The sequence below is a fragment of the Lineus longissimus genome, chromosome 6 (assembly GCF_910592395.1).
Source record: "Lineus longissimus chromosome 6, tnLinLong1.2, whole genome shotgun sequence".
Classification (NCBI taxonomy): Eukaryota; Metazoa; Nemertea; class Pilidiophora; order Heteronemertea; family Lineidae; genus Lineus; species Lineus longissimus.
The window spans coordinates 13,505,355-13,530,778 of record NC_088313.1 but is presented as its reverse complement, the minus strand read 5'-3'; the positions used below and the strand labels follow the sequence as shown (position 1 = coordinate 13,530,778).

Sequence of the window (25,424 nt, the reverse complement as noted above, 5' to 3'; positions counted from 1 at the left end):
CAGGAATTTTGATGAGAAATGCAGTGCACGCTCCCTCTTCTTCCAGTTCCTAGATTCGCCGGCCCTCTGATACCATCATCTTATACCATTGTGAATATTATCTTGAGGAAACCCCTTCACCCGAACTTTTCAAGCTGAAGTACACACTGATTCCAGGTGTTCGAGCACTCCAGAGAATGGTTTGACGAGTCGGCGGCTTGAATTCCCGAGGGTACATTGAGGCCAACAACTATTTTGCTTGACTTCGATTCCAAAAACGGCAAAAAAGATCTCACCAAAACGGAATGTAACTGTACATTTGCCCAAAAATCTAAGATTTGCAAGTCATGTCAAACCCGTCTCACATTACACGCTAAATTCATTATTAGTGATGAGCATTTAGTTTGTAACTACAGTGATGAGCAGGCGGATAGATTCAAATTACATATCATCTTCCTGGCCACCTAAATCTCACACCGAAATTGTCCCTTCAAATCACGTGCACGGAGCTATATAGATGCGATTGCCGTGTGCATGGGCATTTCCGACTCCAAAAGAATCGACTCGAATCTTAATTCAAATCCGGCATTGCTGACATCATTGGCGCCAAAGACTATTTCTTTTGACCCTGTTGACCTCGCTTCTAAAAAAATTTTGAGAAAGCCATTCAAACATTTAAATCAACTGCGAGCATAATCTATAATATCACCGAGCTATATAAATACGATATATCAAAAAAACTCTGTCGCAATATTGAATTATACGATTATCTGGGACTATTTGTACCCAATTACTCTTCCGCCAGCGTGACCTCGTCACAATCATGGCGCTTTTTCAATATGGCGACGAACTGAACGAGGTGAATCCCTGTCGTCTATCATCTTCAGTAAGGCCTCGATGGCCTCGGCGGTTAGACGGTTGCACTGCGTATTGGATGGTCACGGGTTCGAATCCCGGCGAATCTATTTTTCCTGTCTTTTCTAAACATTTTTCTTATTATTATTCATTCGTGTACGTTTATCAGGCGCGGATCCAAGCGGGTGCACCAGACGCACGGCTCCTAATTGATGTAAACTTTTTTTAATTGATCACTCATGAAATTTTGGAACACACCTGTCCAGGAATTTTGATGAGAAAATGCAGTGCACGCTCCCTCTTCTTCCAGTTCCTAGATTCGGGTTCGAATCCCGGCGAATCTATTTTTCCTGTCTTTTCTAAACATTTTTCTTATTATTATTCATTCATGTACGTTTATCAGGCGCAGATCCAAGCGGGTTCACCAGACGCACGGCTCCTAATTGATGTAAACATTTTTTTAATTGACCACTCATGAAATTTTGGAACACACCTGTCCAGGAATTTTGATGAGAAATGCAGTGCACGCTCCGTCTTCTTCCAGTTCCTAGATTCGCCGGCCCTCTTATATCATCATCTTGTACCATTGTGAATATTATCTTGAGGAAAACCCCTTCGCCCGAATTTTTCAAGCTGAAGTACACACTGATTCCAGGTGTTCGAGTACTCCAGTGAATGGTTTGACTAGTCGGCGGCTTGAATTTTAGTTCGATCTACTGCCAGGGGATTTTCTATATTTACGGGATAATAATCGCGGGGATATAGATATAAGAACCATCCTTGAATTTTTGTGCACTGAGTAACCTGTATTATATGTACTTGCACCTGCACCATAATTTGTATTCACATAATCTGCATTCACTTATTTTTCAAGAAATGTAGATGTAATTTACATGTCGAATAAAGATAACTATTATAATGTAATAAATATCGATAGGCGGCGTATATTGAAAATCACTGGTTATGTAGGGATGTCTTTGGCCTGGCCCGGTTCGTCTTTATAGATTCCCTTGGCAATCCATTGCGGCATTCTTATTGTGTCTCCGGTCCACCGCGTCCGGATCGGAGTGTAGGTTCGTCTGCGCATCAGTACGTAGGGGACGCGGCTGGTTTTGGCCGTACGGGTTCGACTCCCGGCTGATCAATTCTCTTGTTTTACGTTTTTTATTTTCTTGTTATTTATTCATTCATGTACAATCGTCAGGCACGGATATGAAGGCGGGGGGGGGGGCACCCGGCGTCTTGAATAGTATCAGAAAGATCATGGCACTCGGACTCGCTGCGACCCCTAGGCCCTAGCGTATTTGCATTATATAAGTTGTTACCAGCATTAGGCATGAGGGGCGGATCCATACTTTTAAGAGAGGGGGCGTTAGTGATGGTAAAGCCTGAACATTGCGAGCGCCGTAGGCGCGAAGCACGAGAAGAGGGGGTCTGGGAGCCCTCCCCCAAGAAAAATTGAAAACTAGAGAAGCTCTGAAATGCGTTTTCCTTGCATTTTAAGATTATTTCTGCCTCCATGTTTGATGGAATATTTTCTCTCTAGCAAGGCAAAGTAAGTATGTTTTGGAGTCTTGACAAAATCATTGTTCTGGAAAAAAATGGTCCCCCCCCCCCCCCCCCCCGCCTAGATCCGCCACTGATAGGCCTATACCAGACGTGTCCGATATCAGATGACTGTGACATTGTCTACATCTTTCAGTAGAAAGTTTTGACCGTAGGCCTACAGTCCCATTTAGAATAGATTCATTCCTTTCGATACGGGTGCGGTTTCCCGTAAAAACCCTGAAATTATAATCAGTGGTTTAATTTAGATGATTCTAGGGCATTTGCCCCCCGGACATCTGGCCCCCGGATCTTTCCCCCCGGATTTTTGCCTCCCGGACATCTGCCCCCATAGGACTTCTGCCCCCCTAGGATATTTACCACCGGAGACAGTCAAAGAGAACTTAGATGAGTCGGTCAGTCCAAGAGTAGCAGGATGATCAGCTCTGGCCTGTATTAATAGATTTAAGAGCATACTGTGCATTACTCCAGGGCAATCCATAGATCAAATGTAAGAATGAAGGAAGGGGACGCTAACTTTTTTTTTATTCGGGCTTAGCTACGCAAGCCTATCGCGTCACAAGCATCGGAATAGCATTCCGCGACGTTACTATATATAGAATTATCATTACTATAAATAGAAAAGAAACAATGTATTCAGAAATCCTATGGAGGCTAATGTCCGAGGGGCAAATGTCCGGGGGGCAGATGTCCTAGGGGGGCAGAAGTCCTAGGGGGGCTAATGTCCGGGGGGCAAAAATCCGGGGGGCAGATGTCCTAGGGGGGCAGATGTCCTAGGGGGGCAGATGTCCGGGGGCAGAAGTCCGGGGGGGCAAATGTCCAGGGGGAAGTGTCCTGATACCAATTTAGATATAGGCCTACTCCGCCTCTCGATATTTGGAACGAAATGGTCCGAAATTTGTATACGATGTAGGAGTATCAAAAACCTGTATCTCGGGATGGGTCCTGATATGACAAAAATCAATCCTCTTGATGAGTTCTCTGAGCCCTGGAAAGATTATGTCCAGTTGAGATTTTTTAAACTTATGGGCCAAAACGTTAAAAGGAAAATGGCTTAAAATCTATTAGTTGTGTGTAGCCTAGTGCTGACGTCTAGCGGGTGCAGGTACGGACGGTGAATTGTGGGAAATATATGTCATTCGTCCGCCATATTGGATCGTGGTGTCTGTTTCCAAACATTATTTCTAAATAACACTGGAAATATTCTCCTGTTTACGGAGAAATTACTCTAGCATATAACTCGATATTTGAGTAGACGTAAGAGTAGATAGTATCCTAAGTGAACGATGAGTTCCGTTGAGGGTAAACGGTCCAAAAAGAGGAAAAATAAGAAAAATAAACTCGTTGTTGGAAACGCCGCTGCGGCACCGCAGCAACAACATGGTGATGATGAGCAAAATTCGGCGGATGATGTCCTAAAAAGATTGGTAACATCGCCGGCTAAACCTGCTACAGGAACTAATCAGAAGGTATACAGTACACCACCGTAAATGGCGTCATGCCGGTGGCTTGACTTTGACTGAGTAGAACAACCTTGCAAAATATTCCTTGCACATGCACTCCGACTGGAGCAACTGTCTGCAGAATACCCGGGACACTGTGCTAAATGATAGGAATGTGTACAACATGTACAGAGGGACAGAGTGTACATAATGTACAGAGCTACTACTGTACCGGCTATTCTGCAGTTAAGCCACTGTCCATAGGCTACTCGCACTGATCTCCATGCAGCTTGCTGCCTAAGTGCAAGTGTTGGTTGTCGCAGACGCGAACAAATGTAGGCTCTTCTTAGGTGTATAGTATAGTCTTAAAACTTAAGACAATAAAAGAAAAAAATACTTCAAATTAAGAAGCTATCTTTTACTGTCTTGACTCTCTCATCACCAGCCATTAGCCTACTCCAGAAAAACGTTTTCGTATCGAGTGTGTAATAAACACAGGCTTTACCAAACACAGTGCATGCCCTTAAACCATAACATCAATTGCTTTTCAGTTCACGGGCAACATGAGTTTACCATGACATAAAAGTCATGTTTTCAAATCAAAACGTCACCAAAAGCATTCAAAATATCATGAACATTGAAAGGCATGGAGATGGACAACTGGAAGTAAATTTCTTGAATAACTAGTACATTTTAACTTTTATGTCATGGTAAACAAACGTTGCCTGTGAAAAGGGTCGTTTCAAAATGGCCGAAAGTTATTTTCGCAGGGTGTCTGTTAGACTCCCCATCCTCGAACCAAGAATGGTGAACTGGTACTGAACATTCTCGAACACTCGAGATCTCGATCGGGACCTATTCCCAATCCCATTCCCCAAGCTGTATGACCAACTCGGCCCATCCCCATCTCGGGCCACCAACTCGGACCGCTTGTATACCGGTCTGTCCAACTGCGATGGGCCCCATGATATCATCAATCAAATACTAACACCTACAAAGATGAAAGTCATTAGGACGTGATAGTGATACATAAAAAATACACGTAAAAAGCAGACGAAATGTCCTTGTCTGCCCACTTTGTTCTTGGTTTGTTCCTGCTGCACCAGCAGCTGAGGGAGGTGGTGGTGTGGGATTTGGCCTTGGGAATGAATTCAGGCAGACTCGACCCGTCCCCAACTCAATCAATCATAATTATGATTTATACCAAAAAAATTCTTGCAATATTGATATTTGCAAATGATATCAATATTTGGTGTTGATGTATCACATCCTATTGACTTTCATCTTTGTTGGTCTTTTAGTATATGATTATACCCCCCCCCCCATCATCATTGACATTGTGTGCTAGTCAGCTGCCATGATGGCATCATCCTAACTATATACCCCCCACCACCACCACCACTACCCGAGTCTTCTCGCTCACCAGCCCTATTAACGAAGAGCTCCCTAATATCCCCCCTCTCCCCACCACCAACTACTCGCCATCATTTACATTGTGTGCTAGCCAACTTCTTCTTCTTCTTCTTCTTCTTTGACAGCCCCTCAAATTTGAGGGTTTGTCGCTTGAGACTGAAGGAGTGTCTATGCCAGGGCAAGTAAACAGATCCGAAATTTTTCCAGCAAACTTGGAATTTATTATCATGTTATTAGTCTATGGTGAAATGAGCCGACTTTGGCTTTGTGAGCGTTGTCCAGTTTAAACAGTTGTACTCTTGCTTGTCTGTCATATTCGGCTTTCATTCAGCTTTGAGACTTGAGAGTTGTAAGGTAAAGATGGTAAAATCACTTGGCCCTTGACAAATCGGTTAAGCAGTTTAAAATTGTTGCATTTGTCTCGCTGTCGTAGAGAAGAAAAAAAATGACCAAGTTAGAATTGTAGAAATGGGTCCCAAGAGTTGAATTGTTAGGTCAAGGTCAATTACAAAATGTTGTAGATAATTACATGTTAAAAGTATGTGCATATAATATCATTAATAATAATAACAATAAGGCCATATCACTTACAACATACTAAATACAGTTGAACCTCTCTATTAAGGACACCCTTGGGACTGGCAAGTGCTGGCCTCAATAGAGAGGTGACCTGATAAGATTGTCAAATTGAATGAAAACAACAATTTTGGACCAAAACTAGTGTCCTTTTATAGAGAGGTTGTCCTTGATAGAGAGGTTGTCCTTGATAGAGAGGTGTCCACTATGGGAGGTCCTACTGACATACATGTTCCTACTTTAACGTTGTAAATCGTGCCAGGTGTACAAGTGGAGGCCCTTGAACATGTTCAATGAATGAATGAATCACTCAACACCTTGAAGAAATGTTCCAGTTTTGGAATACTCTCCACACAACAAACAATATTGCATGATTGTGCGGTTGATAAGCAGTTGGTCTCTCCAGTTCTGATGATATGTTACCTGAACAGTGCTAAGTATAGTTCAGGTAACAGCCTGCGCTGTGGAATCGGTCTCGCATGTAGTTGCACTACCAATTGCTTAGCTATGCTATGCTGTGCTAACCAGATGGTAGAAATTTTGTGGACTATGTAGCATTCTTTTGGGGGAGCTCACTACACTTGAATACTTCACGATTATGGACCTATTTCTACATGTGGATACCCTTTTGCAGGTAGGCCTATTCCCAATTAATTGCTATTAGTATGAATACTCCCATGTATTACACTACAGTGGGATGGACTAGTTTTCAATGGGTATTGAAGGACTATGTACACGTAGGCCTGGTTGCTGTTGCTGTACATGGGACATGGACGTGTTGTTTACACCCCATGGCAGTTCATCATTGAGAAGCAGTGATGCAGTGATTAAATTTGAGAATTATGAGTTCTTGTGACATAATTCCCAAAATTATCAACTTATCTAACGTTGTTGCAAGGGACTTGACACTTTCTTAAAATTTTGTTGCCTGACCGCCTTTGCGCCACTCAAGTGGTAAACGGCAGTCATTCCGGTCACCTCAGAATTATGTTATTCTAACCTTTGAGATGCCCCCTCACATACCAGGGCTAAAAATACATATGATACTTTCATAAACAGAGTGATACATGCACATTGACTACATGTGTATGCCTGTGAGTTGAGTGAATGTATCATGTGTATTAGCACAAAGTGTGTTCAGTTAGTTGGCATAGGCCTATTTGGAAAGTGCTCGGCTAAAGTAGAAATTCAAATGTTTTCTTATAATAGCGTGTAAATGAATACCTCGTACTCCAGAACGTACCTACAGGCTACTTGTTGTAGCGTGGCTGTGGGTCTAGTCTGCCCTAGATGATAGCCCTTATAATATGGTGGCATGGGTAGTCAAGGCAGGGATGATGAACGAAAATATCTCAGTGAAAAAGATATTCCCCTCCCTGCCTCCCCTCCAGTAATACTTCAACTGCATGTTTACCAGGTCATTTTGGCTTCACATTACTTTTTATCACCTTTCCGCAGTAAAACCTTTATCAACCTTTGATAAACCTCTTCTTCTCCAGAATTGAAACGGCCAAGTGAAATGTACAATGTACGTGTACTCTCAAGCCTCAACATTGGTACTTGATTTTAACACGTCTTGTCGTTCATTTCTTTTGCAGGATTTGGAGGTGATTGAGCGTGTGATGGACGCAGATGATGACCAAGATGATGGAGAAGGGCCTGCTTTATTGAATGGATCAAATCCATACTTGGTCGGAGAGAGATGTCTGTTATGCATGTGTGAGAGGACAAGCTCGCCGCAAGTGTCTGCTGACGGTAAGCTTTAAAAAACAATACAAGTCCCAAAACCTCCGTATAATACATTATAAACCATGTAAACTGTAGTGTTAGAGCATACCTTACGGAACTGATACCGACATACAACTTCAACACGTGATCTTTGGTCTACTGAAAAGATCCTTCACTCCACACCTAGGTTCAAGAGCATGAGCTTTGGTGCAAAGGCGTTTGGGCTCGCAGCTCTCGTACTCTGGAATAGTCTTCACCATAGTATATTCCAGATGGACACTCTCGGCAATTTCCGAAAGACCCTAAAAACTTACCTATGTGGGAGCCACTTTAATACCTACCGGTATAGACATACAAGAGTGGGGGGCTCTCTTAAACATTTATGATAAGTGAAAACAGCACCTTACTAAATTTAGTTTTACTTATTACTTAGAGGTCACATCAATCAATCTCTTGTCAAATGCTGCGTAGGTGTGATAATCATGATTTCAATATTGGCCGCAATCTTAAGCACGGTTTCCTCCGAATGTACATTAAAACTTCTATTAAAGGGACACTATAGGTCATGTAGGTAGTTGCTAGGTAGGCAAGATAAAGTTACACAAAAGTCGCCAATAGGGGTCTCTCCCATTACGCACAGAACTATTCACCCCCGTACAGTGAATATATTTAGTACTGAATCTATCATGACCCAGTGCCCTTACTGTGCATATTAGTCACCCGCAGTTGGCCAATTGAACCTGGCCATGTAGAATTAGCGGATTAAGCGGAACGAGCGGATTCTGGGCTTCAATCACCTGGAAAAGCCAGTATTTGTCGCAATGATCGTCGCCATGTCTGAACTCTGAAGACGAAAGGAGGTGCTGTAATACAGCGCTGCGCACGGCTACCGACTGAACTAAACTGTCCCTACAGACCAGTTTTCATGCCCTCATTGCGAGTCATGGCTTAACGGCTGTAAAAATCGATTTTCAAATAATCTTTGTGGCGTATCGAACAAATTAAAACTTAATGAATTCATTAAGTTCCATTTTGTATGAAATTTTATCATATTTTGTACAGAATCCGCTTATTCCGCTAATTCTACATGGCCATTGAACCCTGCCGTTCCTACCTCTAGTCCCCCTTTAACAAGATTTCTCTTGATGTTTCAAATCAACGTCTCCACCATTTGCAGATGATGAGAATTCTTCCAGTTTGGGCATCGTGTCGCAGCATCCACTTTGGGTGTGTGCTGCTTGTCGGAAGAAAGCCGAAGATGATGAAAAGAGAGCCATTTCTGAATCAAGAGTAAGTCCATATAAAGACGACTATTGAAGAAATAGTGGTTCCTACAGTTAATTCACTATGATCCTGTCGTGCACCATCCTACATGAATTTGGCAGGTACACGTCGGTATTAAAATACCACCATGTCAACCGTATAAACTTATGTAACGTCAACTTATGTAATGTCATAAGACCACCTAAGAGCTTCTTTAAATACAATCGGAGGGGCTGTTTGTGTAAAAATATCTTGGTGCTGCAGGGAGCACCAGCACCAAGAATAGAGAATAGATGTTGGATGGCGTAATATAGGGTGAGCAAAACAAAAATAAAAAAAGGAGCCATCTTGAGGAAGTGGGAGCTGTGCATCTGAAAAAAACACTTCAAAAATCATTAAACGGACATTGTGCTGCAGGTAACTATGACTGCATAACATTTCGTTTGAAAGCCCGTCATCTGAGGTGAAGGTTGAAGACAGAGTGATTACCAAGCATGAAACACGGGTATAAAGTGAGTTGTGTCTGAACTATGCCTGCTGAGTCCAGCCTGGGAATAAAGAATAGAATGTGGATAGCAGATGCCGATATTGATGCAAGCACCGCCATTCTCGTCCGCTTACTTGATTGAGTGTTAAAAGATATCTCAATTCAATTTCAGCAGTCTGATATGGAGCCACCCAGTCTTCCTGATGATCTGTCCAACTTGGAACCAACCACTCCTGAGGGAAATATGTGCACGTGTCAGGCTTGTACTGAAAGAAGGTAATTGTCCAACATTCCATAACATGAGACATTTCCTATTTTTTGAGGATTTTCATTGTTTCCTCTCTTCCTGTTCTTTTCAATTTTCTTTTTATGGCTATACTACATACCGAACCAGGCCTATGTCTCTCATAAACCAGACTGTTGTCTCTTGTTCCTCCAGAGCTTTGTCTCCGTTGATGCGCCATATGGCCATGTGGCCAGCCTCTCCGCGTCCCAGAGTGGGGACATGTGGACCACAGTATGTGGATCAAACCAAAAGAAATTACTGTGCACGACTTTGCGAGCACTTCAGAAACATCACAAAAAAACAATCAAGATGACACTGTCATGACTGTGGGTAGACACTTCAACACCCCGGGACACAAGGATCTGGATGACATCAAAGCAAATGTGCTGGCCTTCATCCATCTTCCTCCGGCTCCGAACTCTCAGGAAGCCCTGCAAAAGAGATTGATCACAGAACATGACTGGATCGATCGCTTACGCACACCAGCTCCTTATGGTCTAAATTTACTGGACTAATTAGTCATCTGGTCCGTGATACCTAAACTCGTCCCAATACAGTAGAACCTCCCTTAGCGGACACCTCTCTACTAAGGACAACCTCTCTATTAAGGACACTAGTTCTGGTCCCAAATTGGTTGTTTCCATTCAATTTGACCTCTCTAATCAGGACACCTCTCTTTTAAGGACAGCACTTGTCAATCCCGAGGGTGTCCTCAATAGAGAGGTTCTACTGTATATGACATGTCAGCATGATGTTAGAAACTAAACATGCTTTCTAAAAATTCTTACCACTGGTCTCGCATCCCTACAGCAACACCAACATCATGTTCAAACTGATGAACACTTTGGCTATTTTTGTTGCTTTGTTTTCCAGACAAATTCAAGCAGAGCATGAAAAAGAGACGCAGCAATTGCAGCAGTGTTGGGTCGACCTTCGCCAAGGTGTTCGATCCATTTACCGTAATGCAGGGACCAAGAAAACAGATGATCAGGACGTCACTTCTAAAGCTTGTAAGGTGGACATTGAAAAAATGAAAGAATTCGTACACAGGTGAGTGCAGAGTGACACTGAATGGCTGAAGAGAGAATTCTGGCCTGGTCTCATACATGTCATACTACATGTACAGCTGGCAAGAGCTCTCTGTGAATTAGATCACTGAGCATGTACACTATAAAACACATGTTCCTATGATTGAAATTCCCAATGTACATTTCCTCAAGTCAGTGGCCTTTTTGAACATTACCGGTTAGTTTCTCCCATAAAACAGATTGAGTTAGCCCTTTTCTTCATTTCGGTCATCTACTACTACTGCTACTAAAACCCATGACCTAAGGTCGTAGGGGCACTAGGGCAGCTGGCAGTGGTGATGCATTCCCAATTAGATCTGTTTTCGGCCTTCCGGATAAGTTGAGGTGTTGTGAGGCCGGTCCACTCTTTGATGTTATCCAGCCACGTTCTGTCATCATAACTTTGAAAAAGGAAGTAACCTCATGTGACAATTTGTCAACTTGTCAACAAATTGTTCATGAAATGTATGATTTGGTATTTCAGACTATGCACACGAGATGCACACCAGTTATTTCAACGATTGGAATCTCAGGGCCGGGAGTACGTGATAGAAACCAAAGTGAAACTGTTCAAGCAGTTGACCTCGGGCCACAAGACTCCGCCCCAAGCTAAGGCGTTCGTCGCATTGATGTTGGAAGAGTATTCGTCATTATCATCCGCTGCTAAAATACTGGCTTCGTTTCTTTCTGAGCTGGTAAGTGGAGTAAAGTGATCACAAAGGCTTGTTCACTGTACTCAAAGATGACATCATGTTTTTCGATTAATTGATGTAAGGAATTTAGCAATATTAGGAGTAAGGTCAACTTCCATCCACTGCTGTTCAGTTAGGATATCGTGAGATGTTATAGACAGCTCTAAACTGATCAGAACCCTTATGGAAACAGGGCCTTTCCTTTTACAGGCGCACTGCGTCATGACCTTTTGTTGAGGTTGGCCTCCTGTTCCAGCCGGAAATCTGAAAAGGCGGAAAAGGGCATTGTCTAGAAATGGCAGGATGCAGCACTAAGGAAGTTTGACATGTTAAGAGGTTTTGTTGTTGTTTGAGTATTTGTCCATGGTTTTCTTGCAGGAACAGGAACATCTGAAGCGATTTAACCTAACGTGGGAATTGCACAACAAACATCTATTCCAAAATATTGTCTATACAGATTCTCTCGTACAGAGCAGTCTACCAATGCTCATGGCACAGCTTCGGTGAGTTCATCAGGAAATATGCCGCCGCATCTGTACTAAATTTGGGGGTCAGTGGCAGAGTGGTTCAAGCGCCTGGCTTACAACCAGGAGGTCGTAGGCTTCGACACTTGGACGAATCGGCACTGTTTCATCTTTGTGTCCTGGGGCACTTTACCCTACTTGCTTCTCTCCACCAAGGAGTAAATTGGTACCAGGCTTGCGTGGGGAGTTAACCTGCAATAGTCTTCCATCGATTAATGTTAGGGAAACTGGGATTAGCTCTGGCCGGATGAGCCGTTTGCATCTGAGACAACAACCCAGCCGACTTTAGTTTTTAACTTAACTGTATTGCATTGTAAACATGTTCCTTCCGCATGGTTTTTATACTACTAGAAGCAACTTGTTCGGGCATCAGGCTGAACAGGTGGACACCAGACGACCGCCAGGGGGTGTTTTTCTGCCTTGCTGCCGCACAGTACCTTTTTGAGTTTGGGCCTCGGTTTTGGTTTTGAGAGATGCCTTGTTTGGTATTTCAGGCTTGGTGCTGGAAGTAGGGAGGCATACCACGACGACACATACCGTTCATGTCTACAACGCTATCTTAAGTTTGATGATGAAATGTCTGTGATATCGGTTGTTTGGAGGGACTGTCAGCAACTTATTGACGAGTACAATGACGAGCAGGTAATTACCGTATTTTGCTGCGTATAAAACGCACCGGGGTATAAAGCGCACCCATTGAGTCCGTAGACAAAATCCAGACATAAGGCGCACCTACGTATAACACGCAGTACATTTTACATACTACTGAGATGCCCCCTGCCTATCTTTCCTTCGTAAAAGCCTCGCTTTGATGTTAAATCATGGCGGCACACGATCAGCTGATTTATCGATTTGGATTTATCTCGCATCTACGCTCTGAATATTGCCGCTAAGGACCCTCAAAAACATTTATAGAAGTAACTGAAATGATAATGAGGATACTAATATGTATTGCGTACAGAACAGGCGAGTTAGCATCGGTGAACGATGCAAAGTGCATCGATATTCCCGATTTTTCTTTCGTGCAAAAATATAAAATGCGCCGACTTGGTTGCGAGCCAAAAAAGCCGTCAAAAGAAATGAGTTGATGGAAAAAATCTTGTGATCATTCGGTGGCTTCCTAGGGCTAGGCCATAGATAACACGCACCTTCGTATAACGCGCACCCCCCGATTTTAGGGCTTTCTTGGGTCAAAAAGCTGCGCCTTATACGCAGCAAAATACGGTAACTTGGTAATTGAGTTGTTCTGAAACTTGAAGAAGAATACTGTGTCAAGTCATTTCCAAGTGTTGAGGAGTGATCTCTGGCAAAAGCAAATTCATGTTTATTCGGGTTTCAAGAACAGCAAAGTGAGGCGAGATATGTTCTTAAAGTGAATCGTTTGGGTTTTGGCAATCTGATGAAGGATATGAAAAATTCAATCTCTATTGCAGGCTGCCCTCAAAGCTAGACAGAAAATGTTAAAAGATGACTGGGAATTCTTCAAAGCACAAAAACTTATTGAACAGCAAGTGTTGAAAAGTACAAAGGTTTCCTGTAATTCTACTTCCAAAACGCCAAGGTGAGTGATGTTATATTATTCCAATGATGCTCTGTGTGGATGACAGTCCTGTTTTAGGAAAATACCTTCGGATTTATTTGCAAAGACGAAATTTTTTTTCATTTTTGTTTTGCCCTGGGCACTGTCACACCTCCGATATATCTATCTGATATTTCTTCTTTTTTCAGTCTCGAGGCCAAGTTTACAGAAACGATGAGACATCTCCTCCAGGGAACAGCCAAGCAAGCATCCGAAGATTGTCACTGCCCCAACTGCAACCGGAAAAGGTGAGTGGGAAATAGTGTGTTTAATTACCAGCGCTGTGCTTAAGGCCATCAGTTCTTGCGCCTTGATTTTCATACCCAGTAGGGCCTAGTAAAATAACGCTCGCCCTCTGGGTCCGAGTATTAAAGCGGAGAGAAAAATAGCATTAAAAAGAGAACAACCAGAAGGGTCGTTCAAGTGAGCTACAAAACTTATCAGAAACCTTCTTGACAACATTTGTCATCCATTAGTTCAAGTTATGCCAATGCCTTTTCTATTTTTGCCCAAGAACTGAATCGTTATGCGATAAAACACTTTCATCTACATCACAAAGAAAATTTTGACCCAAGTTTTAAACCTGTCGGCCCGATCTGTTCTAAACAGTCGGGGTGGGCATGCATGGCGTGTGTTTCCAGTGAGTGAATTTTGAAAATTGTTAAAGTGACCTCATTTTCTCTCTCTTGCAGATGTCCTTGTGATGAGTGCACAATATCTCACATGATAACGTGTGGCATCTTGACGCCCGAGATGACAGAAAACATGACGTTGTCTCATCAGCCGATGTTCACGCATGATCCGTCGCGGTACGTGATCGACGTCAACCCTCCATCCATGTCCAGTACCAGCTCCAGTAGTGGCTCATCCAGCCCGAGTCCTAGTCCCATAGACCGAAAAAGTCTGGCATTGCCATTTGAAGATTCCATTGATAACTTTGAGTAAGTCTTATTATAGTATATTCGAAGCTAAAATTTACTCTCTGCATTGAAGAATTATATGGGGATGGGGACTATCAAATTGCACTCCGAACCCTGTCGAATTTTGTAATCCATGATGCACCACGTCTGAGATTTGGAACAGATAAGCAACTTCTTTCTTTAAAAATGCAGAGATGCATGTAGTGTACCGTACGAGGTCTGTTCATGTAAGGTTGAATATTGTCTCTCCCCTATCATCAGTTTTGTTGACTCGTTGATCCTTGTAAGGAGTGCAGTGGCACGGTGGAAAGTGGCCGCCTTCCCGTTGGAAGGTCGTCGGTTCGAGGCTTGGCCAGTGCCACTTGGTACATTCAACTGGCCTGGAATGAGCACAGTGTGTTCATTTCTTGGTCTTGACAGAAACGTTTCTGGAGAGGACTAGGGAAGGAATGTAAGAGAGAGTACAATTATTGTACCAGATGGATCTAATCGGCTCTATGCTCTTCCTTCATTGCCTGAAAAGCTTTTGTGGTGTGCAAATTGATTTGACCAAAAAACCGAACAGTCTCCCCAGACTAGATATCTGTTTTGTGAATGAGTTAACAATTGGCAATCACTGCCCAAAAATGTCATCAGTGGACGAAACAGATGTCGTTGTTCAATAGATTTGTAGTTAAATGTGATCAAATGATGTTATTTCCGATCAGGGTTCGTGAATTTTACCATATTTTGCCTACATTTCAGTGCTGATGACAATGAATTTGATGACATTGAAGACTCTGACGATGACAGCTTTCCCAGTCATCTCCTGAAGAGAGTGGAGCTCGAGTCCGAGGATGCGTTAGACTCTGTGAAGACCAGTACGAGCAGCAGTCCTGTGCCAGCCCCTACTGCTCCCAAGTGTGACTGCAGTCACTGTTCAGCTCAGGAACAAACAGATCAGGTAGCTTGGGAATTTATTTGCAGTTCTCCACCAGTTTCTGTTCAAAAAAGGCACAAAGGCCTGTAAGCTTTACGCTTATTTCTAAGCATGGCTCTTTCTTGTGGCGAGGAATTCTGTGAATTTGGTGTAAATAGGCGTGAACTACATATCTGACTTGTGCAGTGCTGTACATGTTGTGTCGGACAGGTAATCAGATTTTATAGCAATTGTATGCAACATTGTGGGAGGTGGAGGCGATCTTTGAAGGCTGTTCTTTATGGATAACACTTTTGGTGACATGCTGAATTCCATACCTTTACGATACTCCACAACAACGGGAAACAACTTCTGTTGCCACTGCGGCAAAAATTTAAATGCAGAAAAAGCAAACTCGGGCGGCAAACTGTTAATAACCCTTGTGAAATCTGTCCTCAAATGTCATAACGTGTCATTTTCAAGTGAAGCTGTAAGGTAAGTTGGTACAATTATAGCGCAGGTACAATTATAGCCTCAGTGTGCATCGATGTGCGCACTTCCAGCTTTCATCAACGCAGGGGCTATATAATTGTACCACTTTACCTTATACTGCTAAATATTTTCATCACGTTTTGATTTGTTCCATTTCAGTTGAAGTCCTTGGAGAACACGTGCCAGTGTGACGCTTGTTCACAGCAGACGGGAAAGGCTGTCCCGATGACCCTACCACAACACATGCCAGCGATGCCGCGACCTGCTGCCCTTCATCTCTATCCTCATATTCACGGCTCAAACACGTTACACAGTCTTCATGCGGGTCACGTCGGTCACGTGCGGCCATTTCTACATCCTCACTTATACGATCTTCATGTCCCCATGAAACAACCAAAGTCACGCTTACAATCTCAAAAGAAACGCAATGCAAGTTTTGATGTGGACTTACCCGATTCGATACTTCAGGATGTTTATACCTACGGAGAATGGGACACGTCACCGTCATTCGAAAGTTCGATAAAGCAGACTTTTGGTACAAAATATAACGGTACATTTGCGAGTGAACTTTTCAATATGCCGCCACCTCCGTTACTGAATGGCAGTTCGTTCATGAACGATATATCCCTCAGCGAAACGCTGCCGAAAACGTCGGTGAAAATGTCAGTCAGTGTTCCTGTCTCTAGCCATGCCACCTCAGTCACGAAGACCTCCAGTACTGCGACGACGTCAGTGGATTCATCAGTCCCAGATTGTTTCAAGAATCTCTCGCCCATAAATCGTACTCTTCTCAGTCAGACCACGTTTGCTTGCCGGCCGGCCCAGTCGTCCGCAGCGACCACCGCACTGGATACCTCAATGTTAAATAGCGACCATTGCACAAAACATAATCCATTCTTTCACAATCACAACAATGCTTATTCTGGGGCTAGCACCAGTCAGACAACGACTACCACCCTGTCTCCAGCTGCACTCGCACAAACCCATGGGTTACAACTCAAATTCATCAATGCCGCCAAGGAAGGAATGAGTAAAACTTATGCTCATAGTGCCAACATAAGCCTTCCGAGGGGTTGTACGAACCCATTTTCAAGTTGTAACAATCTCAACCAGCTCTCGGGTCGTGTCTACCAGACAAACCCGGTACTCGACCCAAACACTGGCACGTGTGCAAGCTCCGTTTCCATGCCTACAAGTGTCAATAATGTTGCCGTGGGTAACTCAACAGTTTGCACAGACCACGATTGTGACGGTCATAACGAGGAAACGTACGACAGCATAGACGATAGTTGTTCGGAGCAGAGTTCCTCGACGTCGAACTCGAATCAGAAGGATGGCAAGTACTGTGATTGCTGCTACTGTGAGCTGCTGGGTCATGGAAGTGTAAGTACAAATCAGACATGATTATAATTGAAATTAAGTACAATCAGAAATAAGTACAATCAGAAATACATGTAAGTACAATCAGAAATAAGTACAATCAGAAATAAGTACAAATCAGACATATGTACAAACTGGACATGTGAGTGCAAATCAGTCATACGTACAAATCCGTTAACATATCAAACAGATGAAAAGGTCTATGTCTCAGCTCCTGTAGAACTTTGTACGTATATATTAGAAATTGGACCAAAAATAACCATTTTAGAGCCATATTTTGCAAGTTGGGGCAATTCAAGGTCGACATTTTCACATGAAAAAAAAACTTCAGTTTTGCGCTGGGCACTGTTACATCCCTAGTGTAGTTGCATAAGGCATAATTCATCCCTGGGAAATTCGTCCTCGAAGATAATTCGTCCCCGGAAAATTAAACAAAAGTTGAAAGTTTCTGACATTAGTTTCTAGTAATAACTACTACTTACTACTTTCGACTTTTCTCATTCATTATGTCTCTCTTTACTACCCTACTAGCTAGTTACCTACTCCACTCTTTTCATAGTAGGTAGAGGTAGGCAGGCGAAATAATTTTTTTTTTCGAATAAGTATTTTTTACTGGTCAGAATGAAAGAAAAGCTCTACATTCTTCAATAAAATATTTCGCCTGCCTTCTTCCACCTACTATAAAAAAAGTGGGGTAGGTAACTGGCTAGTATGGTAGTAAAGAGGGATGTTACACTGAATGAGAAAAATCGAAAGTATTAGTTATTACTACAGTCCATTCGACAAGACTTAAGAGTCTTAGAAAGTAAAGTCAGAAACTTTCAACTTTGTAAAATATTCTGGGGACGAATTATCCTCGGGGACGAACTTTCCAGGGACGAATTATCCTCGGGGACAAATTTTCCGGGGACGAATTATCCTCGGGGATGAATTATCCTCGGGGACGAATTTTCCGGGGACGAATTTGCGGGGACGAATTTGCCGGGGACGAATTATCCGGGGACGAATTTTCCTGTAACCGTGTGTCACAATAATAAACAAGCTTTTTTACACTTTCTTCCTGTTCTTTCAGCCTACTGGAGCACCAGCGAATAGAAATTCGTCGGAGATCAGAGAAAGGTTACGGCTCAGGCTCAAACGAAAGGTTGGTTCTAAGTTAAATGTTCTTGGAGACATATTGACTGAAAAAGTTTATGATAAAGTAGTTAACTGTATGCAATTGAATGAGCTTGAAATACCAGAAATGAGTAACAGTCGTAATTCTGTGTTGTCATCAAATTTTGGGATCCATGATGGCTGTCCCGTCACCCCCATATTGTCAGCTGTCTGAAGAACAAGAGATAAATTCAGTAAACGGAACATATAAATGGGTTTTCCTTTGCACATTAGAATATTGTTTTAGGTATTGAAGTATAAGAGCATGTCCCACTACTCCTAGTCCTACTTGTCCAAATCTTGCTACGTATTGACCTAAGGTTGTAACGGCTCACCATTATATTTTCAGAATGAAACAAAGCATGAATCTCCCTCTAGCGAGGGTCATCGGACCCACATCCTGCCACCGCCCATCCACCGCCATGTCCCAGTCACCTGTTCTGCATCCTCATCGCCCATGAACCACGAACCGATTGGAACCAAAGGTCTCGACGAGTTGATCAAGTTTATTAATGGCGAGGACAGTGGGAAGGCCATGAGCTCGAAGGCAGCCAAACGAGCCAGGCAGAAACAGAGGAAGGTAAATGTTAATTCCATGGGTTATCGGTCATAGATTTAGGGGATGGTACTTGAGTTGTGCACACCACCTTTGCGTTCTATTCCCTGTGCCATGATGGTCTGAACTGAGTGGGTTCAGTCGTAGATAAATCACTCAATTTTCACTCGTGTCTTAGGACAGTTGTTGACTGCTGAAGTTTTATCCCAATGGTCAAAAAGGTTTGCGTTTCATTATTAAACGTATTGGTAGTTTATGTCGAAAATGATACATGGAGCATTTCCTCAAAAATGCTCATTTCTGACATGATGTGTTTCAGCTTGAGGAAAGAAAGCGGAAGGAAGAAGCACGAAAGAAAGAAAATCTAAGTCCCTGCCAGCGACTATCAGCATGTACTAATGCCACTGCTGACCTTCCGGAGACGTTGTGTAAAAACAGCCAAGCGTCGGAAGAGTCGCCACACTTGGAAAGGCCAAGTAGATGTTCAGCATACAACCATCACTCCTCAGTTATGCCCATGGATGAAAGCTCGGGTCCACAGACAGAGAACGTGCAACAAAAACATTCGCTCAGTAAGAACTGTGTCATGGTCATGGGCGGAAGAAAATATGAGTGTCAGTTGCGTGAGAATCAGAACAGTCCCGAACCTCAGAGTCATTCGAAAAAGATAAGGAAGAAAAATAACTCGAATGGAGTGGATACTGCTTTAAGTTGTGAGTCCGGCAAAGACGATTCAGTGAATGTAACGGAAAATTGTCTAAAAAATGGTGGTGAATCTCGAGTTGGGGATCTTTCTGGCGTAAAACCAGCTCTGATGAATCTACAGGAGACCTGGTCACAGGAGGCTTCGTTAAAGAAGAAGAAAGGCAAAGGCAAGAGCGTGAATGAAAAGTCATCCAGTAAGAATGAGATGCTAGATAGTCCTACGTTCACGGACTATTTGCAATTGAAGGAGATTATGTCGAATAAAATGCACGTCATGGAGAACATTTCGCCGAATCATCAGCACCATAACAAAGGTGGAGATGGTGCGAACGAGACGGTCATTTACCAGCGGCCCCAACTTCAGAACCCAAAGGCAAAGTCCACAAACGTCAGTGAAGATCTGCGTAATGTTAAGAATCATTACGAAGGGAAGCATCCACAAAACGGGCACCTTGCGAACAATCAGGAGAGATCATTGAGTGAGTTCCTTCAGAAGTGTACGAAACGGAAAAATAAGAAAGATTCGTCGGCGAACGGCAGCCCTACGCATCCTGTCAGTCAGAAAACGGCGCGGAACGAACCTGAGGTGAATACGAATCGCAAGGCGAATGCCCCAGCTCATCAGGGCGTGCGGAGCGCATTGACCAACCAGACAAACCATACTCTGTCGCCTCGCGCTGATGGGAAAAATGTGAGCCCGCCTCGCGAAGATTGTCCCAAGTCTCCTCGTGGAAAAGGCAAGCCGGAACAGGTAGGTTGAACAGCTCTCCCGTTTTCATTTGAATTGAAAACATCTTCTCGTTACTTTATTTTTACGGCGCTCATACACTTGGGGATATTTCTCATACACGACCATTACTCTAAAACAAGAAATATATTCTGTGACGATTTATTATTTTTGGGTTTTGCAACCCTGTAACATTATTTTCGATCAGATTTTCTTTTTGGCAAAAGTAAATGGCACGCAAACTTTCCAGGTTTACTGTTGCATTTTGTCCACAATTACAGAATCCAAGGACTAGAGGTGCTTCAGGGATCATCTAAAATCCCTTGAAGTGGTGACTAGCACAAGAAAGACTGAAGGTGAATTATTGTATGTTATTTACGGTTTTCAGAATTCTGATCGCCGGTCTAAGAACAAAAAGAAGAAGAATAAGGGACAAGATGACAACAGCTTTATTGGTGAGTACAGACAGAATCCTTTAACTGTAGAAACCGTTGCTAAAAGCAGCTGTTGAATTTTTTTAGGCTGTTTGTATTGGACACTAACAGGTAGCACTAGTGGCCCAGTTGCCCAGTCGAAAGTCAATAGTGGCCCAGTCGAAAGTCAATAGTGGCCCAGTGGCCCAGTGGCCCAGTCGAAAGTCAATAGTGGCCCAGTCGAAAGGCAATAGTGGCCCAGTGGCCCAGTCGAAAGTGAATGGGTATGACCCAAAAGGAGGGACACCTTTAACTAGGACTCATGCATTGCATTACATGCACAACTTGGAACTCAGCTCTCTGGAAAATGGTTGATCCTGTCTGGAATTGCCTCTTTTGAGGAGAGGTAACTGCAATAATGCCAGGATAAGCTGCCTGCTACATGTAGACAAAAAGCAAATGTCGCAATATGTCCCCATCCTCATTTTCCAGATGACGTATTCCTACCAAAGCAAGATAAGGATTTGGAACATGGTGACATGGATGAAGTGGAGAGAGAGCTAGAGGAATTCAAAAGGTGAGCACAGTGGGGTAGTTTTATTCTGTTGGCAAATATTTACTTAAAAATAGAAGATCCAAGGGAAAACTGCTGTTTGCAGATTTGTGTATGGATGTACTTACGTTGGTTTTGATGGAATAATTTTTCTTGCTCTTATTGTGTGTTTGCGAATAATCTTCAAAACATCTACTAAAATCTCAAGATTCTCTGTCCAGAGGATCACTTTTGTGGGGTAACTTTATAACTAAACTGAAAAACTGTGGATTCCAATCCTGAAGAGAGGCGATTGTTGTGCAGAAGGTGGCCTCTTGGCATACATGTAGTTGCTGAAGATGCAGTTTTATGCACTGACAGTGCGGTGAGTAATGCATTACTGTCTAGTCTACATGTAAGTCCAGGAACCAGGAGTCGAATATAATTCTTTGGTTCAAATTTTTCTTTCAGGTTCTGCTTGGACAGTACGCCCGCAAGACCACGCGAAAAAATCCCAGTCAATGTCAACTTGAAGGACATATTCTCAAAAAAGAAGTAATTGTACGAAAAACAAGGCTCATTCAGCCATGGATGGATACGAGAAGGATTTTTCTGGAAATGTCTGATCATGAAAAGTCATACTAGTGCTACTTTCCTACTTTAGATTGTGCGAAACATTCAGTCTTTCATCTCTCATCTCTTCAAGCTGTTTGCAAACCGAAAAATTTGGAGTAGCTATGAAAATTTTGCACCTTTAATTTAAGCACAAGTTTGGATGATTCAAAAATACACCCTAGATTGTGATGTATTCAAGAGACAATTTTATACTGACACCAGCATATCTGTTGTAACCATGATTGCTTAGTTATCTGTTGGTCTTCGTGTACATTTCATAACAAACTTATAAAATGTGCTAAATACCAATAAATCAATAAGTTGAAATCGACACTGTGCTAGCAAACTTGAAATCTGATGTATCCGCAACCTGTGGTTCTACACCATGTGGTTCTACACCATGTGTCTCATTGAAATAAGTATAGTAGAACCTCTCTATTGAGGACACACTGGGGACTGACAAGTGCTGTCCTTAATAGAGAGGTGTCCTGATTAGAGAGGTCAAATTGAATGGAAACAACCAATTCGGGACCAAAAAAAGTGTCCTCAATATAGAGGGTGTCCTTAATAGAGAGGTGTCCGCTAAGGGAGGTTCTACTGTATATTGGCCGATCATGCTTCAAAATATACCTCTTAAGGGTTGGCTACAGGTACATGTACCACCATTTTGGCTAGAACCTGAAGTCTAAAACTAAGCCATTGAATCTCTTTCATAACAAAATGAATGGCAATTTCAAGGTTGGGAAGTTGTTCTCTGTTTCCTAGAGAATAGCCTCCCAGGTTTTAATTCAGCATTCACTTCAATTCTAACTGATTTTGAATTCAGGTTCCAGCCAAAACGGTGGTACCTATTGCCAACCCCAAAACAGTGAGCTTTTGTCTGATTTCGAAAATTTGAAGTTCTGCAGAGAGCTCAGGTTTTTAGATCTTCTCATTTCTGCTGTCAAATGAACCTTTAGGAGGAAGATAAACGAAAATACTCCAAATACACAGAAATGTCTCGTGGCTTTAATCGGACCATTTAATGTTTTTGTTTATGTTTTAAGTTCGATTTTGAGTTGACACCATGTCCTACATTAATTTGTTACTTTAAGCCAGTTCTCTTGACAGTGATGAAAAAAGACTTGTACATTGCGCACAAAAGATTTTGGCCAAGATTTAAGTTAACCTGTTGTGATTTGACTCGGTCATCAGTACAGACGGTCGGCTGGTGTTAAATTGAATTAAAGTACATGTAAATGCCTGATTCTTCAATACAAGCTATGTCACTAACGCTGGCATTAACTTAGAGTGATTCAACCATTCTCTTGACATAACAGAGAGTGGCCCAGAACTGGTGGTTACACGCTGGCCTCCTGGCGGGAGCTTATACGTAGGGACAACGTATATAACAGAAGTTGGTCGTTGATTTTCAAACATTGAATATTTTATTGAATTAAATCTGCTTGTCCATACTAATAATCAAATTTGTGTACATGTAATTTATGACTGAAACAGACAACTCCTATAAAAAACTAATTGTTAGAAATGTTTTTGCGTCGTAAAAACACTAAAACTTATTCTTTGCCGAAGAAACTGCCATTCCAAAATTCTGGTCAAGGATTGCAAAATAAAATTGTTCCGAATTAGGCCCTGTCAGCGGCCACCTCAGCGCCACCACGCGGGGCCTAATGGTATTAGGCTAGCGTTAATTTGACGTATTCTCCTTCAGTTTAGTCCATTAGACATAACACCAGTATGAGTTAACGCCAGCATCAGTGACAAAACTTGATTTGAACAACTGGGCCCTGTTGTGTAATGGACCAATTTGGCAAGCGAAATGGAAGATGGCCTCATGAATAATAACCAAATGTGCTCTAAAGCGAAAGTTGACGAGGCAAACTCCCCGATTATGTCTGTAAATTGATTGTAGGTTGAACTTAGTTTTTGATTTGAAATGATCTATGCAAGAGGTCTTGCATCATGTGCTGATAAAAAATGTATTACACACATTTAGAGTTGTTCAAAAGTGAATTTCTGGATGTTTGCTAATACAGTTGTGCTTTCTGTGTTGACCGCTTTTGAAAGTGACTAAGAGCAGATCTGCGGTAAATTGTTCTAATATTTGTGTGACTGTGTTGATTTTAGTATAGCACAAAATTTGTGGAGTGTACCAAGTAAAAAGTTGGGCTTGAGGGAAAATTGACCAAACTGATGCCGACTGGAAGTTGAAAGCAGGTACATGTGTACAACTGAACCAATCTTGGACTTGGACCTAAGCGTGATGCACAATTTGGAACCACTTATGCATCAAGTCAGAGATGTCCAAAGTGTGATATCAATTTACATATGTACATGTAAATTGATATCACACTTTGGACATCTCTGACTTGTTGTGGGTCCTTCAGGTTCAAAGAAAGTTTAATATAAAAGTGCAAGGATCACCTTCTGAACTTCTCTGGCCAAGCAGTACAGTTGGTACCCAAGGTGTGCAATGGGCCGTTATCACTGGACAATCCTTTACCCCAACTGCCTGGGTTCATTCAGGTTGGGTGACTGGTCCGCTCTGAATGTATTTCCTCTATACTTTGATGTAGTCCTCTGTAATCTATTCACGGTCATGTATTTTTGGGTTCAGGCCAGTTTGGCCAAGTATTATCATACATCATATGAGGTTAGACTGTTGAATCTGTCGTGGTGTTCAAACCATCTGGTTTGAACCGGATTAATATTTCCCCATTGTAAGCAGTAAAAATTGTAATGTCCACGTCAAAATTTGTTTGATTGCTGTAGTATCTTATGTCGGACCCCCCCCCATCCATTACCTGTATAATGTTCGCAGAAAGCACTATGTTTCTACACAATACATTTTGTGATCCAACTTTTTATTACTTTTATATAACTATGCAAGATCTTTTTGGTCTGTGTGTATCAATGATGAATGTCTCTGCTGGTGTTGAAGGGGTATTTGATCTGTGTCGAACCCCCTTGTATGTTTTTCTTGTACAGTTCTTGCATTGCAACTTGAATAGTTTGCTGTTTAATGCCTGTATTTTAGTCTGTATGCCACTATTAAAAATTAACAGCCTAGAGCAGTGTTTTGCTGGTTATTTTACAAAACAATATTTTGCTACATTGGAATATTTTGCTGATGATGAGGAAAGTGGTTGGCCAGGAATTCTTTTGATATGAATTACTCTTGAGTGGTAGGTTTTCAGAATAACAAGCCTTTCGGTGTCAAGTTCACCATGGGATTGGTCAGATAATGAAATTTACGCAATATTCTGAATCACAAGTGTGCACAAACTCACTCAATGGGTAAAATTCAGTGTAACCAACCAAATGAATGAAAAACATGTCCCATAGAAAAAAGCTCTCCGACCCTTCTCTTTCACTAAGGTGCAGACAGTGCTGCCGCTAGCATACGAATGCACGAAAGTAGCTTCAAAGCAACTTCGGGGAGCCACTTTCCTTCAGTTCCAAGACCGGCCCTTCAGTTTCAAGACTGTTCTGAGCATGGCGTGCAAGTATATATGCTCACTGCCCTTCAAAATGTCCTACCGACCCCTACTCATAACTCACACAACGTAGTGAG

General features: G+C 42.4%; 1 protein-coding gene across 3 annotated transcripts; it reads left to right on the top strand.

Annotated features, from left to right (window-relative positions):
* The first annotated feature begins 3,566 nt into the window (after nt 1–3,566).
* Nucleotides 3,567–24,911, top strand: LOC135489027 (protein FAM193A-like). Of its 3 annotated transcripts, none has more exons than XM_064774096.1 (19): nt 3,567–3,869; nt 7,430–7,586; nt 8,737–8,849; nt 9,485–9,585; nt 10,469–10,645; nt 11,147–11,357; nt 11,733–11,857; nt 12,373–12,520; nt 13,312–13,439; nt 13,607–13,705; nt 14,150–14,398; nt 15,122–15,320; nt 15,927–17,150; nt 18,220–18,291; nt 18,652–18,882; nt 19,178–20,314; nt 20,679–20,745; nt 21,196–21,280; nt 21,707–24,911. In XM_064774096.1, exons 1-19 carry the CDS (start codon nt 3,687–3,689, stop codon nt 21,792–21,794), a joined length of 4,794 nt encoding a protein of 1,597 aa, XP_064630166.1. In that variant the 5' UTR covers nt 3,567–3,686; the 3' UTR covers nt 21,795–24,911. The 3 variants fall into 3 exon arrangements, with proteins under 3 accessions (XP_064630166.1, XP_064630165.1, XP_064630167.1); XM_064774095.1 differs by having other exon boundaries at nt 9,482–9,585; XM_064774097.1 differs by lacking the exon at nt 3,567–3,869 and adding an exon at nt 6,399–6,465 and having other exon boundaries at nt 9,482–9,585.
* The last annotated feature ends 513 nt before the right edge of the window (nt 24,912–25,424 follow it).

Bases quoted from the DNA above. Each gene is read 5' to 3' on its own strand.
- LOC135489027 (XM_064774095.1), top strand. From the start codon at position 3,687: ATGAGTTCCGTTGAGGGTAAACGGTCCAAAAAGAGGAAAAATAAGAAA. The intron at 15,321-15,926 runs GTAGCTTGGGAA...GTTCCATTTCAG, and splicing joins CTCAGGAACAAACAGATCAG to TTGAAGTCCTTGGAGAACAC. The intron at 20,315-20,678 runs GTAGGTTGAACA...TACGGTTTTCAG, and splicing joins GAAAAGGCAAGCCGGAACAG to AATTCTGATCGCCGGTCTAA.